Source organism: Neopelma chrysocephalum, unplaced genomic scaffold, assembly GCF_003984885.1.
Source record: "Neopelma chrysocephalum unplaced genomic scaffold, ASM398488v2 Primary Assembly neopelma1_25, whole genome shotgun sequence".
In the NCBI taxonomy this organism is placed as follows: Eukaryota; Metazoa; Chordata; class Aves; order Passeriformes; family Pipridae; genus Neopelma; species Neopelma chrysocephalum.
This window is the reverse complement of record NW_020897694.1, coordinates 33,847,232-33,867,869: the sequence shown is the minus strand read 5'-3', so window position 1 is coordinate 33,867,869 and position 20,638 is coordinate 33,847,232. Positions and strand designations below refer to the sequence as shown.

The 20,638-nt window shown below is 39.2% G+C and overlaps 1 protein-coding gene across 1 annotated transcript in view; it reads left to right on the top strand.

The window, feature by feature from the left end:
- Positions 1–484: 484 nt before the first annotated feature.
- GABRG3 (gamma-aminobutyric acid type A receptor gamma3 subunit) overlaps positions 485–20,638 on the top strand; it is a 324,389-nt gene continuing 304,235 nt past the window's right edge. The window contains exons 1-4 of the mRNA XM_027674839.1: positions 485–599; positions 1,436–1,501; positions 4,720–4,868; positions 18,579–18,646. Of these exons, the coding sequence (XP_027530640.1) occupies positions 1,449–1,501; positions 4,720–4,868; positions 18,579–18,646 (270 nt within the window). The 5' untranslated portion in view covers positions 485–599; positions 1,436–1,448. The remainder of the gene's footprint in view (positions 600–1,435; positions 1,502–4,719; positions 4,869–18,578; positions 18,647–20,638) is intronic.

Sequence of the window (20,638 nt, the reverse complement as noted above, 5' to 3'; positions counted from 1 at the left end):
TTTCCAAATTACCATTATGTAAGTGAAATTTTGCCACTTCTCATTCTGAAAACAAAGGGGAATATTCCAATTACCTGATGCCCGGAGCAAAGCTCCACACACCTGCAGAGAATTGAAGTCGCTAAAAATCACATCTGTGCTGTTCCTTGTGGAGTAAAAAGACAAACGATGTCCAAACCCAAACTGTTTTTGACCAGAATATACTTGGCTGCTGTCACATTTCCGAGTTCTCATATCAGAAATCCCTCATTTGCTTCAAAGTTTACAATATATACATAAGTCCATGTTTACAGCATCTCTCTTTTCTCTGCGTATACATTTTACTGGCATACCTTGTGCATATATATGTGTGTCTATGCATTCATACAGTGCATGCAAACTTCTACATACATCCAGCTAGATACAGAGGCATATCAAACACCATGCGTTGTGTTTGTTCGTCTATCTTTTGGTGTAAGTAGCCGCACCAATAACATGGATCTGCGCCAGTATGTACATCGGGATGCCCGTCCTTCCGATCAGCCCGAGATCAGAAACCGACCCTCTCCCTCCGTCTGAACAGAGCACCTTCAGCGCGGGGGAAGGGGGACATTCGCCTAGTGAGTGTCTCGTTTGGGCGTGAGGGTATCCCGCAAAACAGCAGGGGGATACCTCCGCCGGCCGCCCCCTCGGGGGCATCGGCATGGCGATGTGGGGGAGAAGTCCCGGCTGCCGGGTTTTCTGCTTCCCCTCTCCCGTGTGCGCCCGCCGGGGCGGGGGCAGGGTTCACTTCCCAGGTCCCCCCGTTGCCGGCGAGGCGGGTACCTGTTGGGTAGGGAGCGGGGACGAGGTGCTCTCCGATCCGGGGCGGTCCCCGGCAGCGCTCCGGTGCCGCGCTGCGGGGCTGGCCGTGGCCAAGCTCTCCCGGGGGGGGGAGGCAAGGTGCGCTTCTTCCCCCCTCTCCAGCCCGCCCCCCGCCCGGCCCGGCCCGGCCCGGCCCGCCCCGCGGCCCGGCGGGGCCCGGGCTCCAGCGCGCTGTGCACCGCCCGGGGGGCACAGCCAGCGCCAGCCGGGGGAGCAGGAGAGGCCGCGCCGCTGCTCCCGGCAACTGTCTGCTAGGAAGGGGGACGCGCCGCAGCTCGGTGCCCGCTGAACACCTGTCAGCCCGCGGAGCCTGATTTATACCTGGCCCTGGCAGCCTCTCCGCTGAGGATTTCCTCCTCGTCCCACTTTTCTTCTTCTTTTTTTTTTCTTCTTTTTTTTCTTCTTCTTTTTTTTTTCTTCTCCTCCCCCTTCTCTTCCCGGAGCGTTGTCGAAGGGGGTATTTCCTTCAGGGTATAAAGCTGAGAATACAGAGGAGAAGAGGCTCAGAGCTTCACCTCATTGCCTCGTTTTCCCTTCCATGTGAACATCCTGCAACGTTTCCTTCATCCTGCCTCACCTGTCACCTGGCCAGCACTGTCCGGACAATGTCCGCTAAGCTCCTACCGGTTTTCTTCCTCCTCTCAGTGTTCCACGCCTGGTAAGTCTGCGCTCCCCTCGCCTCTCCCCAGCCCCTCTTCTCTCCCTTCGCACCGGGGCTGGCGGGCTGCAGTCCCGCTTGCCTGAGTTTGCACAGTACTCGGCGCCCGGGAAGGACAGTGGGCTCTCCCCGCCTCCCCCGAGCCGTGCCGGGGCTCGGTTCCCAAACGCGGCTTACCCCGCTCCCTTGCCGGGACTCGCCTGGCTCCACAGTGCTCCCGGCGCGGTGGCACCGCCGCTGTCCCTTCTCAGACCCGCTTAAAGCCGGAGGTCGCCCGCGAGGGCTCTGTCCTGAGCCCGCCCGGCGGAAAGTTTCCCGCTCCGGCTGCTGCCGGCACCCGGGCGGTGGGCACGGTGGGACGGGCGCTGGCACTGCCCAGGCTCCCCTTACGGTCCTGGCTTCCCTCCGCGCCACCCCCGGGGGCTCCGCGGGAGGGGCTGGCGTGGAGAGGGAGCGGGTAAGCCGCAAGAAGCTTAACCCCCTGGCCCATGCCTCAGAGCTGGGAAGGGTCTCCCCGGCGGGGCCCCGGCTTAACCTATTGGGAGTCAGAGGGGGACAGCCGGCAGCTGCAGCCCTGAGCTTTTGGGCTAGGCTCGCCTTCGGTCCTTTTGGTTGTCCGGGGCTGTCCTATACCCTCACCGCATAACCCAGGCAAAGGGGTCACCTCAGCCACAAACCAGGCTGCAGGCATGCTCAGAGGCCTTTCCCTCTCCTTCCCAGCAGCCTGCCCCACACCCGAGTGGCATCTCTCTCCTAAATCCCCACAGGAACTAGAGGATGTTTCTTTGCCAGCCCCTGGAGCAAGTGCCAGACACACATGTTGCAGGAAATAAACCCTTTCCCCACAACCTCTCAGGGTTTTCTAGACTTCCTCTGTTGCAGATTATGCACAGTCTCTTCTCTGTCTCCTCATAGAATCAAAATTAGTGGCCCCTGAGGAGTTTGGGGAAAGTGTGTAGCCTTTCTTCCTTCCCACTTTGAGATGGGCCTGCCATCATCCCATTGTTGTTTCTGTGGATTGCAGGAATATGATAGGAATTGGCAGTCACCAGTGAAGTTACAGATGAAAATGCAACCGCAAGTACCTTCAAGGAGCTTAACTATGTAGAGGCAAGCAAGGGAAGTGAAGTAATGAAGTCTTAAGAAGGAAAACAAAACACCTTGAAAAATATGTGTCTGGTGTATTATTCTGATGCACTGTGACACGTCTCCCACCTCCAGTCTTAATCTAGAAGATAGGTAGGGATTTAAATTATTTGGAGGTACTTTCTAGGAAAGAAGCTGCTAGTGTGAGAGGATCTAAAACGTCTGCCAGTGCTTACTTAGACTCTTGTTCATGACTGGTTTTAAAGCAGCATCTCCCTGAAATGAGAGTCATGATCCCACCTGAACTCAGCTCTCATTTCCATGTGCAGTCTGAATACCTCTGGTAAAGTTCTTATGGGATGCAGCAGAAAAAGACGTATGATTTGTGCTTCTTTGCTATCAGCAATTCAGCACCACTGCAGTGTTTCAGCTCTGAAATATCAACGATGTATATTTGGAGATGATGCCTCCTTTGAGAATGGCTCTGTAATAGCAGTATTAAAACATAGGGCTTGTCATGAATCTGATGGAGAAAAAACTCCCCCCCAAATCCTCTTGAGGTTTTTAAATCTCATTGGGTGAATTATTAAAAAAAAAAAATCCAGTTTTTTAAAAATGCAACTCAATAACAGAGAAGTAATGGTTGTCTATTCAAAATTTCCAAGTTTTCTCTACTTTTGCAATTAGTTGTATGAGCTCTTTATAGAAAATCCTCAGGGTCTAGGTTTCAAAATTATTTTTATATAGAAATTGTGCCTAGAGCACTTGCAATTTGTGAGGTCATGCTAAGTGATTCATGGCTAATCCTTGGGGACGTATTTACTGTAGAACAGTTTCAATTAGAAGTTTCATTAAAATCTCAAATAGTGGTCTTTGAGCAATGTGAGTGTTGCTGATGCTCTGTGATTAAATTTTTATACTTATATCAGGGTTTTTTGTGTTAATATAGAGTGTCTATCAAGTTTTCTGGACATCTGAGGTATTTTAAAAGACACTAGTGTCATTCTAGAGGGAAAGAGAGGGAGAGAAAGAAGATTGCTCTGATGTGTGTAGCACATCCCATGAATAAGCAAGGTGGTGCCTCTCATTCTCCATTGCTTTGCACCTCACATAAGTATTGACATTTATGCAAAAATGTTGCAAAATGAAGTCATATCCCCCAGGCAATTTCAGGTTGAAGCAATACATGATTACTGCTGTAGGTTCTACCATTGAGGTTATCTTTTCTCCTAATAACTTCATCTCAGTTTAACTGTCATAGATTTTTCTCCAGTGAGAGGCATCAAACAGATTTGGTTTCTAAGATACCAAAAGACACATCTTCAAATCAACATTTTACAGTTTGTGCAAAAAAAGCTGCACAAATGAAATTAGCCTTTTGTGAAAATAGCTCTAGCTGTGATTTCTGGGCAAACTGCAGTTTCACCACTTTTGTATTAATATGCTCTTAAAAGAAAAGTAACCCACATCTAAAGGAAAGAAGTCACAACTCTTGGGGTAGTACTGTTTTTTAAAAAACGTCATTAAAGTTGCGGGGAAATTCAGATTAATTTATGTAATATATTTGTGTGCTTGTGATAATCCATCTTAAATTCAAGGAGTGAGCTCTTCATTCTAAGCCTTGTAATACATTAAACTCTGAAATTCAGGCACTGAGAATATAATAATTTATTAATAGGATAAAATGATCATGAAGCATTAACAGATCTAAATTTTTAATACTCTTATTAGCCTTTGTGCAAGAGATGAATCAGTTGTCTTGATGTATTAATCAAATGATACTGCAGATGTTTGCTCTTCGTAAAAGTGTATTGTAAACTAATCAGAATAGGTTCATTAAAATACATGATATAAAATACTACTCTGATAGCTGTATTAACTTTTAGAGTATAACTTTTTGAAGAAATTGTGAGAAGACAATTTCTAAATCATTCTCAGTCATGACCCATTCACAGATGCTCAACAGTTGTTAATGGGAGCATCTTGTTGCAAAACCAGTCTAAGGCTGAGCAGGTGCAAAGCCAGGTGAGACATCTAAAACTTCTTCAGATGAGTGTGGAGCTTTACCCAGAATGTAAATTCATGTTTTAGTTATGTAGAATAACATCTGTTTGTTTTATTTGTTATTGCAGTTCTAGAAAGGTTGAAGAGGATGAATATGAAGATGGAACAACTAACCAAAAATGGGTTTTAGCTCCAAAAACACAAGACACAGATGTGACTCTCATCCTAAACAAGCTGTTGAGAGAGTACGACAAAAAACTACGGCCAGATATTGGAAGTAAGTACTTCTTTCTGCACGGGTGAGGATAAGCTTCTCTGGGCGCAGAGAAGACATGGTATATTTTGGATGTGTGCACTAACATCTGAGAAAATGGAGATAAAGTTTTTTTTGGCTGAGGGTCATTTCCAAGTCACTATTTTAAAAATACTAGTTCTCATGAGAAGATCTGGTGATAACTTAGGATCCTAAAATCTGGTTTTCTTGTACAGAGTTTGTGTAGAGATATGGAAGGGTTAGCTCTAAAGTATTCAGCAGGTCTTTGGCAGAGGAAGGAACATACTTACCACTTTTGTCATCCAGTCCCTGCATCTGAAAAACTCACACTCTGAGAAGCAAACAAAACCTCAGCATACTAAAAAACAAGAGTATGACACAGCAAGTGCAGAATGTGCATCTACTCTCTTCAAAATATGATCACAAAAGTTATGTTCCTTAATGCTGAGAAGAAAGCACCAGGATTTACCTGTGTATAGGGCAACTCCAGAGATTTTCTTACCCAAACCATCAGACACTTACAAAAGAAATTTTATAGAATGGAAGTCTCTTGTGGTCAGTACTACTACATTTAAATATAAAATTTAGATAAGAGCCAGTAGATATCTGCATATAACTATCTTGGGCTATTTTTTTGTTTTAATTTGTGTAATGGCATTGTGTATTTTAAACCAGACATGTTTTTTTGGGTTTTTTTGTTTGTTTGGTTGATTGGTTGGTTTGGTTTTGGTTTTTCATTTTTGTTTGTTTGGTTGGTTTGGTTGATTTTTTTTTTAATGTTTCACCTTTTTTAGTTATGCCCTGTTTGCCTGGTTTGCAAAATGGCTGTAGCACAACTGCTGCTCAGCTTATTCATAGCAAGTTTGTATGACAGAAATCAGAGAGCATTTGTCATTTATATTTACTGCACCTTGCATGTACTTCAAAATGCACTGAGAATGGGGAATACTCAAAACAAGCACATAATTTGCTTTTCCTAAATTTTTGCAAAGGTTAGAGGGAGAATTCCTACCAGTGATTATAAGTGAATATATGGTTAGCTGATAGCACATGTATTGATACACTTTCTAGATGATCCCTTTGGATCAGTTTAGAGGGAAGTAAGAGCATTCACCATTACTGTTGTGCCTCATAGCTACACAATAATACAACAGTTGCAGAACAAAAGACCATGTCGTGTTATGAAAGAAAGTGTCTGTTTGGTTCTTTTTCATATCCATTGCTTTGATTTTGCCATAGAACTTACAAAAATTATATATGTGATATGGTTTGGAGCTGGCTCCCTGCCAAGTCTCCAAAACTTACCACAAGAAGTCCCCCCCCCAAACCAAGGGAGAAGAGGGGAAAAAAACCAAAAGAACCAAAAATGAGAGAGAGACAAAGCAATATATATAAATATATTTACACTTATATTACAGTTATATATAGTTGAAATATATATACAATTTCACAGGGAAAAGGGGAAGGGAAGAACAAAACCCAAAATAATATATATATATATATCCTGATCAGTAGCCCAAGGTCTATCAACTAAAAGAATTAGCAAAGAATATCTTACTGCTCTCCTTGGGACAACGGAGAGTCATGCTGGAGTGACTGCCGGCAGCCTCCGCCTCCCAAGGTCGACAAGGCCTTACCAGGCCTCACTCTCCAACCTGGCAGACTCAACAGCAGGGAACCCACACCTCCAAAGCCACCGGAAGGAAAGAGAGCGAAGGCGTCTCCTCCTTTCTTCTTATACCCCGGCTTACGTAAAAATCGTAGGGAATACCGGGTAAACCTGGGCACTTCCTTGGTTACAAACTGGTCACCAAGGAAGGCCTAGGCCAAACTACCACAATATGATACATGTTTCTGTTTTTATCGCAAAGTGACAATTATCTTTCTACTTAGTTTGTCATACTGGATTCAGCTGCTCTTTAATATCTGACGGAGAAATGCTTTAATGCACTTTCCCACCCATATCAACATCTGGAAGACAGTCTCAGATAAAATATTTTATTTATTTTGTACACCGTGTCCTCAGATCACTGACTTAAGGCAGAGTAAATTACATTATGCCTATGTGGGGCAAAGTAATCATTCAAAGTCCCCATGTCAGTTGCCATAAAATCAGTGGAGGTCAGACATCATACAGCACTGGAAAGTCATTGTTATCAAATAATTCCTTTCGTCTCTCCACAAGATTTTGTAAATCCTGTCTTAGAGAAAGGAGTTAAATTACACAGCTCCTCACATATCAGAGATTTTACAGTTCTCAGCTACATCTATTTCTATCAAGCATCTTGGTCCTAGGCTATTTTTCTCTTTGATAGCAATCTGGCTATTTCAGAACTTGAGCTGAGTGTTGTTCGTATGCTCGAGAAGTTAGTTCACCTCTGCTTCCTTCCCTGGTTCCTATTTTCGCCTCTCCTACCAGTGATGCAGATAAATAACATTGCCCTTTTGAAGCTGGGAAGCTGTTGCATTCGGCAAGGAGAACACAAGGGGAATGCTAGAGAATCAGGTACCACATCTAACTTCCCCAAATTGCTGGCTGGTGCCTCACACACAAGTGATCTTCCTTTCCATCTGGGAGATGGTTGTCCTCCAAACAGGATAGCTGATGTGGCAACTGAACTGTGTTCCTGCCCTGAAGGTCCCAATATTAATATAAATAATTGAAAGCGTAATACATATCATTTAGAGCACCAGGAAAAAAAGTAGTGAACCAAGTAACTTAGGCATACGATAAGAAAATTCATGTTTTGAAATTTATAGGAAGCATGGAAAGAAACAGTGGAAGAAGTGAGAAGTAATTCTCGGAATCAAGCAGTCAATAAAAGATACTGAGGGTTAAATCTAGGACTAACATGCAGTCACCTACTCCTTAGCGCCTTTGAATTTACACAGTGCTGCCTGGAAGCAAATCAGCTGCTCCACAGAACAGGGGCACTCACCGTTTCATGCCACACTGCACTTTACTCAGCTTTCCAATCCTTTATTTCAAAACCACTATTTCTGACAGTGGATAGCTTTAGCAATGGTCCTGAAGAAATGATTGTTGTCCTGAATGCAGTCAGAAAAGCCTAGGAAATACTAACTTCTTTATACTTTCAAAGGTTGGGATTGCAATTTTGAGATCACTTGGGAACACACTTTTGCAAGCCAAAGGCCATGGAAAGAAGGAGAAGACTGAGGCAAATGGAACGTATTGAAGTGCATGCTGGCCGAGGCAGTGACTTCGCTGTGGTTTTTCATCCTTCCCAGGGCAGCTGATGTTTTGGCTAGCTCAGATACGTCCAGGTACTACCTGGCACTGTACAGGCACATTCTGAGTGCCCCCTTGCCATAGACTTCTTCAGCAATCACCTCCAGCCCAGCAGTACAGCCATTGGTGAATAAAATCCTGGCACACTTAACTACTCTCTTTCCTCTTTCCTCACCCAAAAACATCTAAACCACTGTTAAGAGTGTGTAGGTCACTGCTAGGCCAGGACTTACTCTCTTTTTTTTCTCATGTTGGTCTATCCTTAACCTCAGTTTTCATGTAAATGACTGTTGTGCAGATAATGTGCACAATCTACACTCAGCAGTTCAGGCATCACCTGCAAGGTTCCAAGCCAGCATTTTTAGAGAGTGGATTGAACAACCTAAATATTAGGCAAAACAGTTAACTTGTGAAGGCTATTATCAGTGTGCTACCTTAACAGGACCTGTCTAGCTAAAAGGGGCCTTTGATCTTTGGAAACAAAGCAGTGTTCTACCGGCAGGGGAATGCCTGAATGCATCCCCTGTGGCCACACACTTGGCAGAGTTCCTGTCTCCATAAATATCATGGCTTGTGAGAGTTTTCATTTTATTGGTGTCACCTGGCAGATTTCCATTATACCACAAAAAATACACACCTTTTGGAATTGAAAAAAAAAAAAGAAAGAAAGGAAATAAAAGAAAGCATCTCATACTGAACAGCTAATACCAGTGTACTGATTAGATCAAAAAGAAAAGTGTTTTATGATGTGAAGCATCTTTTTCACTGATTTTTTTTTTTTTTTACCAACTACAATTATAGATCTGAGAATCTCAGGTCTCTTGCATGGTATAAAAGGCACCAATACCAGATAACAACTAAACCCATTCAGAACTGTAAAGGTCTTAACATCTCTTCCATAGGCAGGTATTCTGTATTTTGTTCCAAAGTGCTTTGAAGTGAAGACCTGTTCAATGGATATGCATAATTTTCTAAGTCCAGTAAGGCTTGCTATGCTGCAAGCATGTTTTTTTCCTCCATGTCACATTGACTTAAGTCCTAACATTTAGTAGGATCAAGTTCTGCCCCTGAAATTTTACTTCCTTATTATTAATAAAATAAAAATATTAGAAATATTAGGAAAAGCAATAGAGCACAAAGTAGAATGATGGTAATTACAGCTAAAAAAACCTCAGTCTCATTTAGGTTCTATTGATAAACCAGATTTTTGTCATTACTCTTTTTTTGATTGACTGATTTAAAATTAAATTTCCAAGAAAAAAAAATCACACAAGCGAACAAAACCAACCAAACAAAAGAAAACTCATAAATGAACCAAACCACAGGTAAATTATATACAACATAACAAAACATATTTCCTTCAATGTCAGTTTACTTTAATGAAACCTTCCTTTTCACCTTCCTTAATGGACAGCTTAGCCTACAATGGAGTTCTGGAAAATAAATCTACCTTCAGAACTCGTTTCAACCTGAACTTCCCATGGAATGTAAGTTACCTTAAATAGAAAACTTGTAACAGTGAAAGAAAGTGTAACAGTGAAACAAAGTGAAAAGTTTGCTAGTCACATTCCCTGAGTGAGCTTACATGTGGAATGTGCTACTTTTTTTATTTCATTGTCACCTTACCCATCAAAAAGATTAGTATGTGAGAGGTTTCTGAAATGTGCCATTAGTAGTGGGAGGAAGAAAGTCTCACCCTAGATTAAGCTTAGAACTGCAGAGTAGTAAGATAATTTGTATTGCATGTTTGCATCTTCTATTTCTCAAATGTCTAATTACAGTAAGGAAGGCTCTGAAATGCACATGTTGAAGAAAACTTCATCAGCTTGTGTTCTGAGGTACTTTCACCTGCAGTAACTCATGGTTTCCTCTTGGATCCTCTAAAATAATTTGATCCTTACAGCCTCTGGTGGTACCCTGTATTTATTGTTTATTTATAAGCCCAAATAAATTCACTTTGAAATATGTAATATTCTGATTGCACCGGTTCTAGCTGTCTTGAGAATCAAGCTGGTTTTCCTTGCTCCCCAAGTATCTTTGTAACCATTAGCCATATTTCTGAAGATGAGAACAGTCTCAGAAACCACTGTGCAGCTCTCAGTACCCTGAGTAGTTTTTCATAAGTGTAGCTGGTAGAAATAAATGGGCTCATTTGTATCAGCAAACATGGAAGACTAATTTCTGTCTGATGTGCTTTACTGTGGTGGCTTGGTAGCGTTTAACAGCAGTTCTCTTTTAAGGCAGGTTAAAGTTTTCTCTGTAACTAGTTTAACCAGTTTCTCAGTGTATGCAAGGAGCAAATCTGTTGGGTGAGTGGGCAAAACTTTTTTTCTGTTGCTTTTTAAAGGAGAAGTTCTTTTTCAAGCACAATCCTATTGAAAACCTTGAGTTCTGAAGCAGTACCATAACCTTTCTTCTATCTGACCTGCTTTCCTAACATGCCACACAGAAAAGAACCCTGAAGTGCACCACAGGCTATTACCACAGAGGCTGTCAAGTTATTTTTGCTAGCTGCTGATTGCCACACCTGATGCTCTTTAAATTAGCTCCAGCTAGGTTTCCCCATATGTGGTGACACAGGGTTTCTTATTGCCTGACAGATCAAAATATTTCCCAGTGCAGAGAAAGCTGTAAACTGTCATGCCAGGTCAAATTACTACTTTCTGCTGTAAGTCTTCTTTTGTGCTGGTCTACAAGAGACAGTGTCAGGCATCTTATAACATGAAGTAGTGAGAGAGACATTCATCACTTCAGGATTGATTATAGACAGTGGTATTTAAAGAGCTAACTAGTGTGTAAAGGTAGTACATGGGAAAGAGACAGGGAGTAAATTCTGTTTGTGTTATGGCAGCACTCAGGAGAGGAAAGCCATAGGCCTGGATCCAAATTCTGTAGTACTGGGCACTGTAGAACATTGCGGTTATTAGTCTAATTTAGGTTTATATGGAAGGAGAAACTTGAATAGCCCATTGTTGAGGACCCAAAATGCTGTGGCTAAGACTTAGTTAGGAAATAGGGCTAAATATAGTGAGAGCTCAGGAGCTAAAAAAGATCGTAACAAAAAAATCAGAAATGCTTTCATTGTTCTCATTGATACTTCTCTTCCTTTTTCTTTTCTTTGGGGGGGTGAGGGAGGAGTGAGGGGTATGAAGTGGATTGCCTTCAGTTTTTGCTCTGATTCAGCCACCGAACTAGAAATCCATTAACTGTCCATTTCCATGAGTAAAACAGTAAATATGGACTATTTTAGTGCCAGTCATTTCCCATGCATTATGTATAAGCACACCTATGCAAGAAGAGGAATATTCTTGAGGAAAGCATTACTATTCAATGAAAATGAGAATGATCCCTGTTATATGTGGGAGGATAGAAGGGATTTCTTGATTGTCTGCAGGAGTTCTAATTCTCCAGCATCTTTAGTAATTGATGCTTTCTTCTGCAGACTTTGTCATGAACATTTCTAGAATATTAATAGCAAGGTTGGCAAGTGAGGGGTAAATTACTCTGTGAACACTCCAAAATCCCAGATTTCTGGTTCTGTGTTCCATACTTGAGTTTTAAAATAATACATAAATAAGTAGGCTGGTTGCACATAGTTCTTGTTTGGTGCCAGTACAGTGCATCAAACATAGGCTCTTTCAAAATCTAGCATGGGAACAGCTCTGATTAGGACAGGATCCTGACAGTGAGTTTTTTCATGCCTACATTCTGCTTTTCTAATCACTTAATCATGGAAGTGAGCAGAGATGAATTTCTGACTTGGCTTTCTGACCTGCTTTAGTTCACAGCTTTTCAGCTGTCAGGGGAAACACCCTACTTTTTATTCATACTTCTCTCAGGTAAATCTTTCAATGTGTCATACTAAAATAATAAGTAGAGAAATTTTAGTCCAATGCAATGAGTCTAAAGCCCTTCAATTTGATGTTTCTGCTTTAAAAAACCCCCAAACCTCCAAGCAACCCAGTTTAATTTTTACTATTATTTAACAGTTTTTTGGGTTTTTTTTTCCTTTTTTTCCCATCACCTGATGTAAATCAAATGCTGGAAAGCAACACTTGAATTTTGCAGCTTTCAGTATGTCAATATATAGAAATATTTTAGTATTCAAATGCTGTTTTTCTGAAACTACTCTCATAATTTAACTCAAGTAATACAATTCCTTGCATATAAAAATGCTCTTTTGTCTAATTTCTAATGAACTGCTTGTATGTATGTGATACTTATGTCTTGTGTGTAATCTGTTGGCTGACAAAGAGGTACTGGTTTAGTGTTGGAGAAAGAAGCTTTTTACCCAAGTACTTAACAGAAAAGACTCTTAAAATACAACCTTCCCTTTGTGAATGTAAATAATTAATTTACACAGCTCTTATTTAGAGTCTTATTTCCTATCAGTGATTACTTGCTGAAATTACTCGATACAAACTCAGATGGAATATTTTTCTTGAATGACATTGTAGGCAGGGAAGTTTGGTTGACAGTTAATGTTTGCCAAACTCTTAATCCAAACTGTCAGACCCAAAGCTATATGTAGCAGCTGTTAGCTCTTATTCTCTCTTCTTTTCTATAACTTCACCTAAGAAATCTGAGAGGAGGTTGGAAGTATAGCATACAGACTTCCAGAATGCCATGAGCTGAAAGTTAAGTGAGTCAGGGAAAGTCTGAGATCCTAATTACATAAGAAAATCCTTTTCTTCTCTCCTCTCTCCTTTCTTCTCTGATTACCCAGACTATGCTGGCATTAAAGAGGTTTCTGAGCAAGTATTTGTAAACTGGACAGATGTACAGTGTTAGAGTTGCTATTTTGAGGTTGTGCCACAGACTAATTATTCTGTCATCTTGAAATAGGGAAAACTTTCTGCACATATTATTTTAAATATTTTTGCTCATTTTTGCAACTGTATAGTTTTCTTATAACTGTTATTGTTCATCCAGACCTTGGTTGCTACCTTGCTAAACTTTGCAGGAACAAATTCTATTATCATTCAGTCTTATGATATCACACAGGACCTCCCCCCTCCAACGAATGTAAGTAAAACAAAAATGGAAACTTTAGGGATTGACTGAAAAACAAGCCTAACCATTAAGATCTACAGTTTTCATTCCACAACATAATACTGGAAAAATTGCAACTTGTGCATTAGGAAAAGGTGAAAATGAAAGTGCTGAAGGTTGATTGATAGTGATGGTGGGAAATGAAGATAAAAAGTGATTTGTAGTTAATTGAGGGAGTCATTTATGTGCACACTGTCATTCATACTCCTGGACAAAATGGCAACTAAACCTGGCATGTGAAAAAATGTCCTTTTTGGAGGACTGTGTTCTCATCCTGGTATTGCTGTTATTTGAACTTTCTTTAAAGTCTGCACCCAATTTTTGATTATCCTTTTGATTTTCATTTTCAGTCCCATTTTGGTAGTTTGAAACTAAACATGGGGATGTCAGTTCTGTTAGGGTTTCTTTGTCTGTAGCAAGTGGAGAACTTTGACCTCTATCTGTTTTCAAGTCCATTCTCTTCCATGCAGGAAGAATGAGGTTTTTTAATTTTCCTCACTGATATCTTCATAGCATCATAGAATAGAATCATAGAATCATTTAGGTTGGAAAAGACTCTTAAGATCTTTGAGTCTAAACATTAACCTAACACTCTCAAGTCCACCACTAAACCATGTCCTTAAGTGCCACATCTACACATCTTTTAAATACTCCAGGGATGGTGACTCAACACTTGTTACCATGTCTTTCTTCAGATGGGGTAATCTGTTGTAAAATAGAGGTGTTTCATCCGACAACAGTTAGCCTTGAGAAGTGAGTTGTTAGTATAGCAGTTTGTTTTACACAAATAACTAGGTAAATAGATCTTGCCTATAAGGACACGTAGGAAAATATTAATAGTCATAATCACTAATGCAAAGTAAAAATTAACACGACAATCACTACTACTACAGTTACTGATAACTGTGTAACGATTTATTACAGCTTTATCCCAATTTAAAGTTAGCAATTTGTGTGCTAATGAGAGAATGTAAAATATCATTATAGAGTAATTTCAAAAAATATCTCATTACTGTAGAGCCAATCTTGTTAGTCTTTTGCATTCAGAAGTCTTGTGGAACTTGGGCAGAGTTTAAGTGGCTGTGTAGTTCTGAAACAGAGATGATACTGTGTTTGCTATGTGGTTGTGTGCCTTCTAAAAAATCTAGTGCTAATTGCTTTGCTTCTATAAATATGTGTGTATTGATCCATAACGTTTTTACTACTGCTGTTTTGTGTAAAATCAGTATAAACCTGGGAGTTGGTTGAACAATGTAAGAAAGGTTAACTCTCAACCAAACATAATATTCATTTTATTTTAAAAATTATGAGAGCTCAGTTAGATCTACTCTGTTTAATTGAGCTTCTAAAAAATATTTCTCAATATTAAAATTTTAAAAATATTTCTGAATATTTATGACTTGTGCAGGAACATGAATGCTATTTGGACAGACTTCAAATGTGGAGGAAGCTTTCTAAGGAAGCAAAGTGGTTTCATTCATTAAATAAGCATCAATTCTGAATAGTGAAGATCTATCAAAAATTAAAAGATATTTTAAAAGGACATGTTAATTTAGAGTACTAAATAAGCACAATAAAATGACCAAACTTATTGGACATTTTTTCCCTACATGACATGAAATTGTATAACATTCCCTTGTTTGATTTTCTCAGGAGTCTTTTAAAATTCTCCTGATTTATCTGTCAAGTTTTTTACATACATGATCAACTTATGTATGTCCAAGAGCAAAGTCTTCATGGAATTTAATGAGATTCAAGCTCAGGTACTGTTTATTTCACCAGTGTAAATCTATAAAGCAGGACTAAACAAATCCTACAGTTGTCTTGCATGTGTATTTATGATCAGAGCATTACTCTAGGCATTTCTGTGTCTTGGTGTCCAGACATACCTGACTTTGCTTTACCCTAACTGTCTAGGTGTTCACCTGTCTTCTTATGTGAGCTTTGCAAGCAGTGTTGAACTCCTGACTCCTGTGGCCAAGCGTGTTTTGAACTGTCTAAAGTTTGTAGGCAACTTTCATTCAGTAGTGCCTTTGCAATGTGATACTTCCAAGGCTAACTGGTATATTAACACTGCCTCTCTCAAAGCCAGGACATTTGGATCAGATGGCTTTATAAATCCACTCCTCAATCAAAATCAACATGTGTAAAGATTAGATGACAGTTATAAGCAGTTACCTTAGATAGCACTGTGTAGCAGCATAACACTGCAGTTACTTGGACGTGTTTATATTGTCTTTTATGGAAAGTTACTTCCATATATTAAAGACTATTTCAAAGAACTTTGAGAAGGTTAGTACTTTTGTTAACAATCTTTAATTGCTCTCCTGCATGTTGTATATGCATGGTTCTGCCAGTAATTTTTCTAAGTTTCTGACAGCTCTTTAGAACTATCTTTGGCATATGCCAGTATCAAAATGGTACTGGAGCTGAGTATCTATTTGTAATCTTATTGCCAACTTTTACCAAGGTATTAAAACTGTTGTTTTTCAATCAACAAGACTGTGAGGATTTTTCTAGTGCAAGAAAAAAGGCTCCATCTGCAGCTCAACAACTCCATGTGTGACTTGAATTCCTTCATGAACTGAGCAGTCACAAATTCATGTAGGATACAGAAAAACTGAGCAGGCATTGAAATTGCAGAATCATAGAAGGGGTGAGGTTGGAAGGGAACACAGTAGGTCATCTGGTCCAGTCTCCCTGGTAATGTAGCTATTTATGTCTTTCCATGAAACTCAGTTTATTTTGAAGATTATTAGAGGGTGAGTTTTTCTAAGAAGACACGATAACTTTAGGAGTCAGTTATTTTCTTTATCATAATGCATTTAGGAGGAAGTAATCTTGAAATCTTTGCCTCATTATGGTTAGTATTTTGAGTTAAAATCTTATGATAACAAATCTAATATTTATACCTGATGATTCTCCCAGTTTATATCTGTTTATATCCATGAGAGACCACATGCAACAAGAACTATACTCTTTTGTATTTTCTTTCAAAACCTGAACATGTATTTACCATACAATCAAATTACACTTCTATTTTTGACCTCTGCCTAGGAAAACAAAATAAAATAAATCAAAGAAACTTTCAGTCTTTTGTTGTTGTTGTTGTTGTTGTAATAGTATAATAGTTTACCTGTATTTATTTTTTAATCTACTTTCAATTTGAATTTCACTATGAATGTCTGAGGCTAGATGCTGATATAATTTGACAGAAGTGACTGTTTCTTAGTTTTCTTCTGTTTTAAGATTAGACCTTTACTGTGAGTAAGATCAAATTCTCTTTAGCATTAACAAGCAGTGCTTAATTTTTTTTTTTTTTTGCACAATAAGAGAATTTGGCTTGGCATATTAAGGAAAAATTATGATCTCATAATCTATTTATATACTTAACTGCAATGATTAAACAAAAACGGATTCCAAGCACTGTGTTCTGGTCCTGAATTTTGTCCCAAGATTCAAGTGCATGCCAATTTGCATCACTAAGTCTAGTGCCATTAACATTCACCAGAACTCCTTAGCATTTAACTTCTATCTAGATAGGTGCATAAACCCTAGAAAGATTAGAGCTCTTTATTCCATGTATTCTATCTCCGTGAAAGAGCTAGCTGTAGTTCCCCGCTATTACCAATTCCTATGTAATGACATTTATTACTGCATTTTGAGGCAAGTCTCATTACCAGAATCCACTAGACTCCTATTTAGTTATTAGCTGGGAACAATTAGAGTTGCTTTAATCAGCTGAGCTTGTTCAGCTGAGTTCAAATTTTCTTTTGCTGCAGGGGAGATCTGAGTTTATCAGCCAGTACTTCAGACATTTTGAAACCACAACCTTAAATAATCCTGGATGTTCTGACCATATGCAATCAAAGAATTATGTGTTACTTAATAAAATAGAGAGAATTGTTATCATCTTTAACCACTATTTGTACCCAGTTTAATGTCTGTTTTTTGCAGCATGGGATATAGTCTTCTTAATGATACGTACATACCAAAGTCTTACATGACAAGCCAGCATGCCCACTTTTTTAGAACCATTTAACTTTTCAAGTACTTTAAAACTACTTGGCATCTCATTGTTAGTCTGAAATTCGGGGGATGCAAGCAAAATATACTTAACTTTACATGTGAACATTCTTGTCTGTCTTTAGCTTTGTGCTGGATGGCTTTAGACGAATTGACTGTTACTTCCCACAAAACCACAGAATTTAACTGTTCCTCACTTCCCTGCTCAGTGGTTTCCCAGAGGAAAGCTTTCTGAGTTTTGAGTGATGTACATGCATTTCCTCATTCTAGGGGTCTTGGGGGTTAGGTGCAAAAAGTCCAAGTTCAACATAGTTCCCAAACTTTAGCAGTTTGAATTCTCTCTGGAGATTTTTGAAAACCATGGAGAGGAATAGGTGCTTTTATGGGAAAGACAGGTGTCTTACAGTAGCTGTTGGCCTACTAGGGCCAAGTTTGCATCAATTCTGACTACGCAGGTTGGAACAGCATTTATACTTTATACTTAGTTTTGAGTCAGCTAACTCTGGAGAAAGTAAATCTCCAATTTAGATCTCAATTTAGAACCTAATGTGTACTCTGTGGGGTTGAAAGAAGGGCAGCATAAGTTAAAAAATGAACGTGCCTTTCAGTGTAAGAGTGGCATTATTTTAGTGTTAGGTTATGTCACCAATAACAAGTATCTGAATAATGTTCAGGAGGTACACTGACACCAAAGATGCTAAAAGAAAGATGAATCCTCGTGGCCTCAGCAAAAGAAAAAGGTGCAGAGCTTGTCTTGGCTTATTAAATACTGGAAGTCTGAAAACATAGAAGACCTTGTGAGAAACGTGCATTGACTAAACCAAATCAAATTCAAAAGCCTTTGGATGAGTGAGTGCAAAGGCAATGTGGACTGAAGGAAATGAGTCTAAATTGAAAGGAGAAGAGTTGCTTAGGTTTAGCTAATCAGATTTCATAGAGATTTTACTCTAAGTTAGGATGATTTCAGGGCTGAGAGATGAGATGCAAAAGTCTGGAAAGATTTTTTTAATGTGGAACAAACAGGCTAAAGGACCCACGTGTTGAGACAAAGGGAAAAAGGAATGTGCTGCATTATTTCTAGTTTCATGTCAGTCATCTTAGGTTTTGACTTTGAGCTACTGTGCTTAGCACTGAAAGGTTCTTTAGCAAATTGCTGCTGAGATAAATGGGGATCATGATGATAAAGTGGTATAGGTTTTAATTTATGTCATTTTTTTGTTGTTGGGTAGGAAGAAAAGAACTTTGTCTTCCTGAAAAATACATAATCCGTATTTCTCAGTAGTTGTACCTAAAAACACCCCACCTTTTGGTTTTTGGGGAAGAAAGTATTTAAAGTGATTACTTATGTTGTCTGCAAAATAATATTAATTTTTTTTTCTCCACAGTAAAACCAACAGTTATTGATGTTGACATTTACGTCAACAGCATTGGTCCTGTATCATCAATAAATATGGTAAGTGACTTGCTAACAAAGATTTTTATCTGGACTGCTGATCTTGGCATCAATACTAGCTTTTGAAAAAGACAATAAATAACACTGAGATAAGTTGTTTTGATTCTGATTTAGTTCTGTTTTCAGCTATAACTCTGTTTTTCTCTTTTGTGTCTCATCAAGAGAAGAACAAACCTACAAGCAATATTATGCTCTGTGTTGTCTATCACAAAATGCTGGTAGATCTTCAGTGGTAAAATAGCTATCTTAGGGAAAAATAAGTATGAAGCGAAGCAATTGTCAAGGAAGTTCTTGAGTTGTTGTTTCAAGAGGCAGTTGAATATACAGAGCTTCATAATGCGGAATTAATGAAAGCCATCGTATAATAACAGTATATTTATTTGAAATTCATCATCTCTTCAGTGGTTACTTTTCTTTCATTGAGTTACCAACAATCCTGAACCCTAAAGTATAATTTTGAAGAAGTTATGTATAGCTGTACTGCATGTGTAAAGGCAGGAGAAACTGAAAGAGTGTGACAGTGTGACAATAGTGAACCTAGTGAAACCTATGGTTGGTGAGTTATTGTGGTCTTAACTCCAGGTCATTCCTCAGTTCTGCAGCAACACATTCAGATTTAGAAAGCAATCTGGTTTATGTAGCTATCGGGGGTTATGGGTAACTGTGGCTGCTTGCGGAACTTTCAAGTTTGAATTCAGCATATTATTCCTTTTAGTAAATAAGGTTGTTTTTTTTCTTAACACAACTTGGAAATGGAGGACCAGTTACTATCTTACTGTACTTACAGCTCTCAAAATAATCTCTTCAAAGCAATGTCTTTTTCTTTTTTACAATGTGCAATGTTCATATAAGAATTGAATGAATGCACAGCATATATGTTTTGTATTTTTGGAAGAAAAGCTCCTGAGTTTGAAAGGTGGTCACTCAGCCTTATTCTTTGGTTTTGCCTATATAGATGGAAGAAGGTAAATAATTGCAGCATGTCAAATATTAGGTTGTCAGGGACTCCTATGCATCCTGGCAATGGAAAATCTGGGAAGTAAACACAGAACAAATTGTGTGCTGTGAACAACTTGTCATCATATTCAAAGACTGTGAAATGGGTTGGTCATATTTCATGTGAAGCACTGAATGTCAAGCAATGGGAGTACCTGCTCCATTCTTGAACTAATAAATAGATAATTATCTTGCCATTCCCTGATGGCCTACCAGAATAACTTCTGCAGGGAACGATTTATTGGAAGGTTCTCTGGCTTGCATTTACTCTAATATGGGAACTCTGTTCAAAAGCAATGGGGACAATGGTGAGGATGCTTACTCCTCAATGTGTTTTTGCTCTTTGCCCCTCTGAACTAGCTTGTAAGTAGGATTTTGTGGTGCTAGAAATATGTGTGAAATAATAAGGAAATATTTGATTAGAATCATTTCAGGTAAAAAGAAGTAAAAAATAATAGAAGAAATCAATGGTTCTTGGAAGATTATGGCACAGTCATACTTATCCATTAACTTTGAGTATCTTGAACTATATCCTATGGCACCAAGATAGAAAGATGCACCCAAATATCAATTTAAAAAAAGTATACTGTATCTCTCTGATAGTAGATGGTCTTATTAGGATAGTTCATTAGCGTATAGCATTGCAATATTTCTTGCTTACAGCTGAAAAAAACAACATGATCTGTAGGGGCAGAATGATAAGTAAAACAATGATGAAATCTAAAATGTAAGTATCTGATATTTTTAGGACTCAAATCTGCTTAAAGCTATGTTTAAACTTTTGAATAGAAATGGACCTTATTTCAGATGTGCTTGTGGGCAGTGTATCCCACTGAAACTGAATCTGAACTAGCTTAGTACTTTTCAGTTTTACTTCTGTTCTCAAACTTAATTATCAATATAGGAGGTTAATTAGGCACTCAAATGTAGCAAACTTTTGTCCAGAAGCTCTGTTACTTTGGAGTTTGTCCAAACTTATGTAGAGAGCAGAAATGA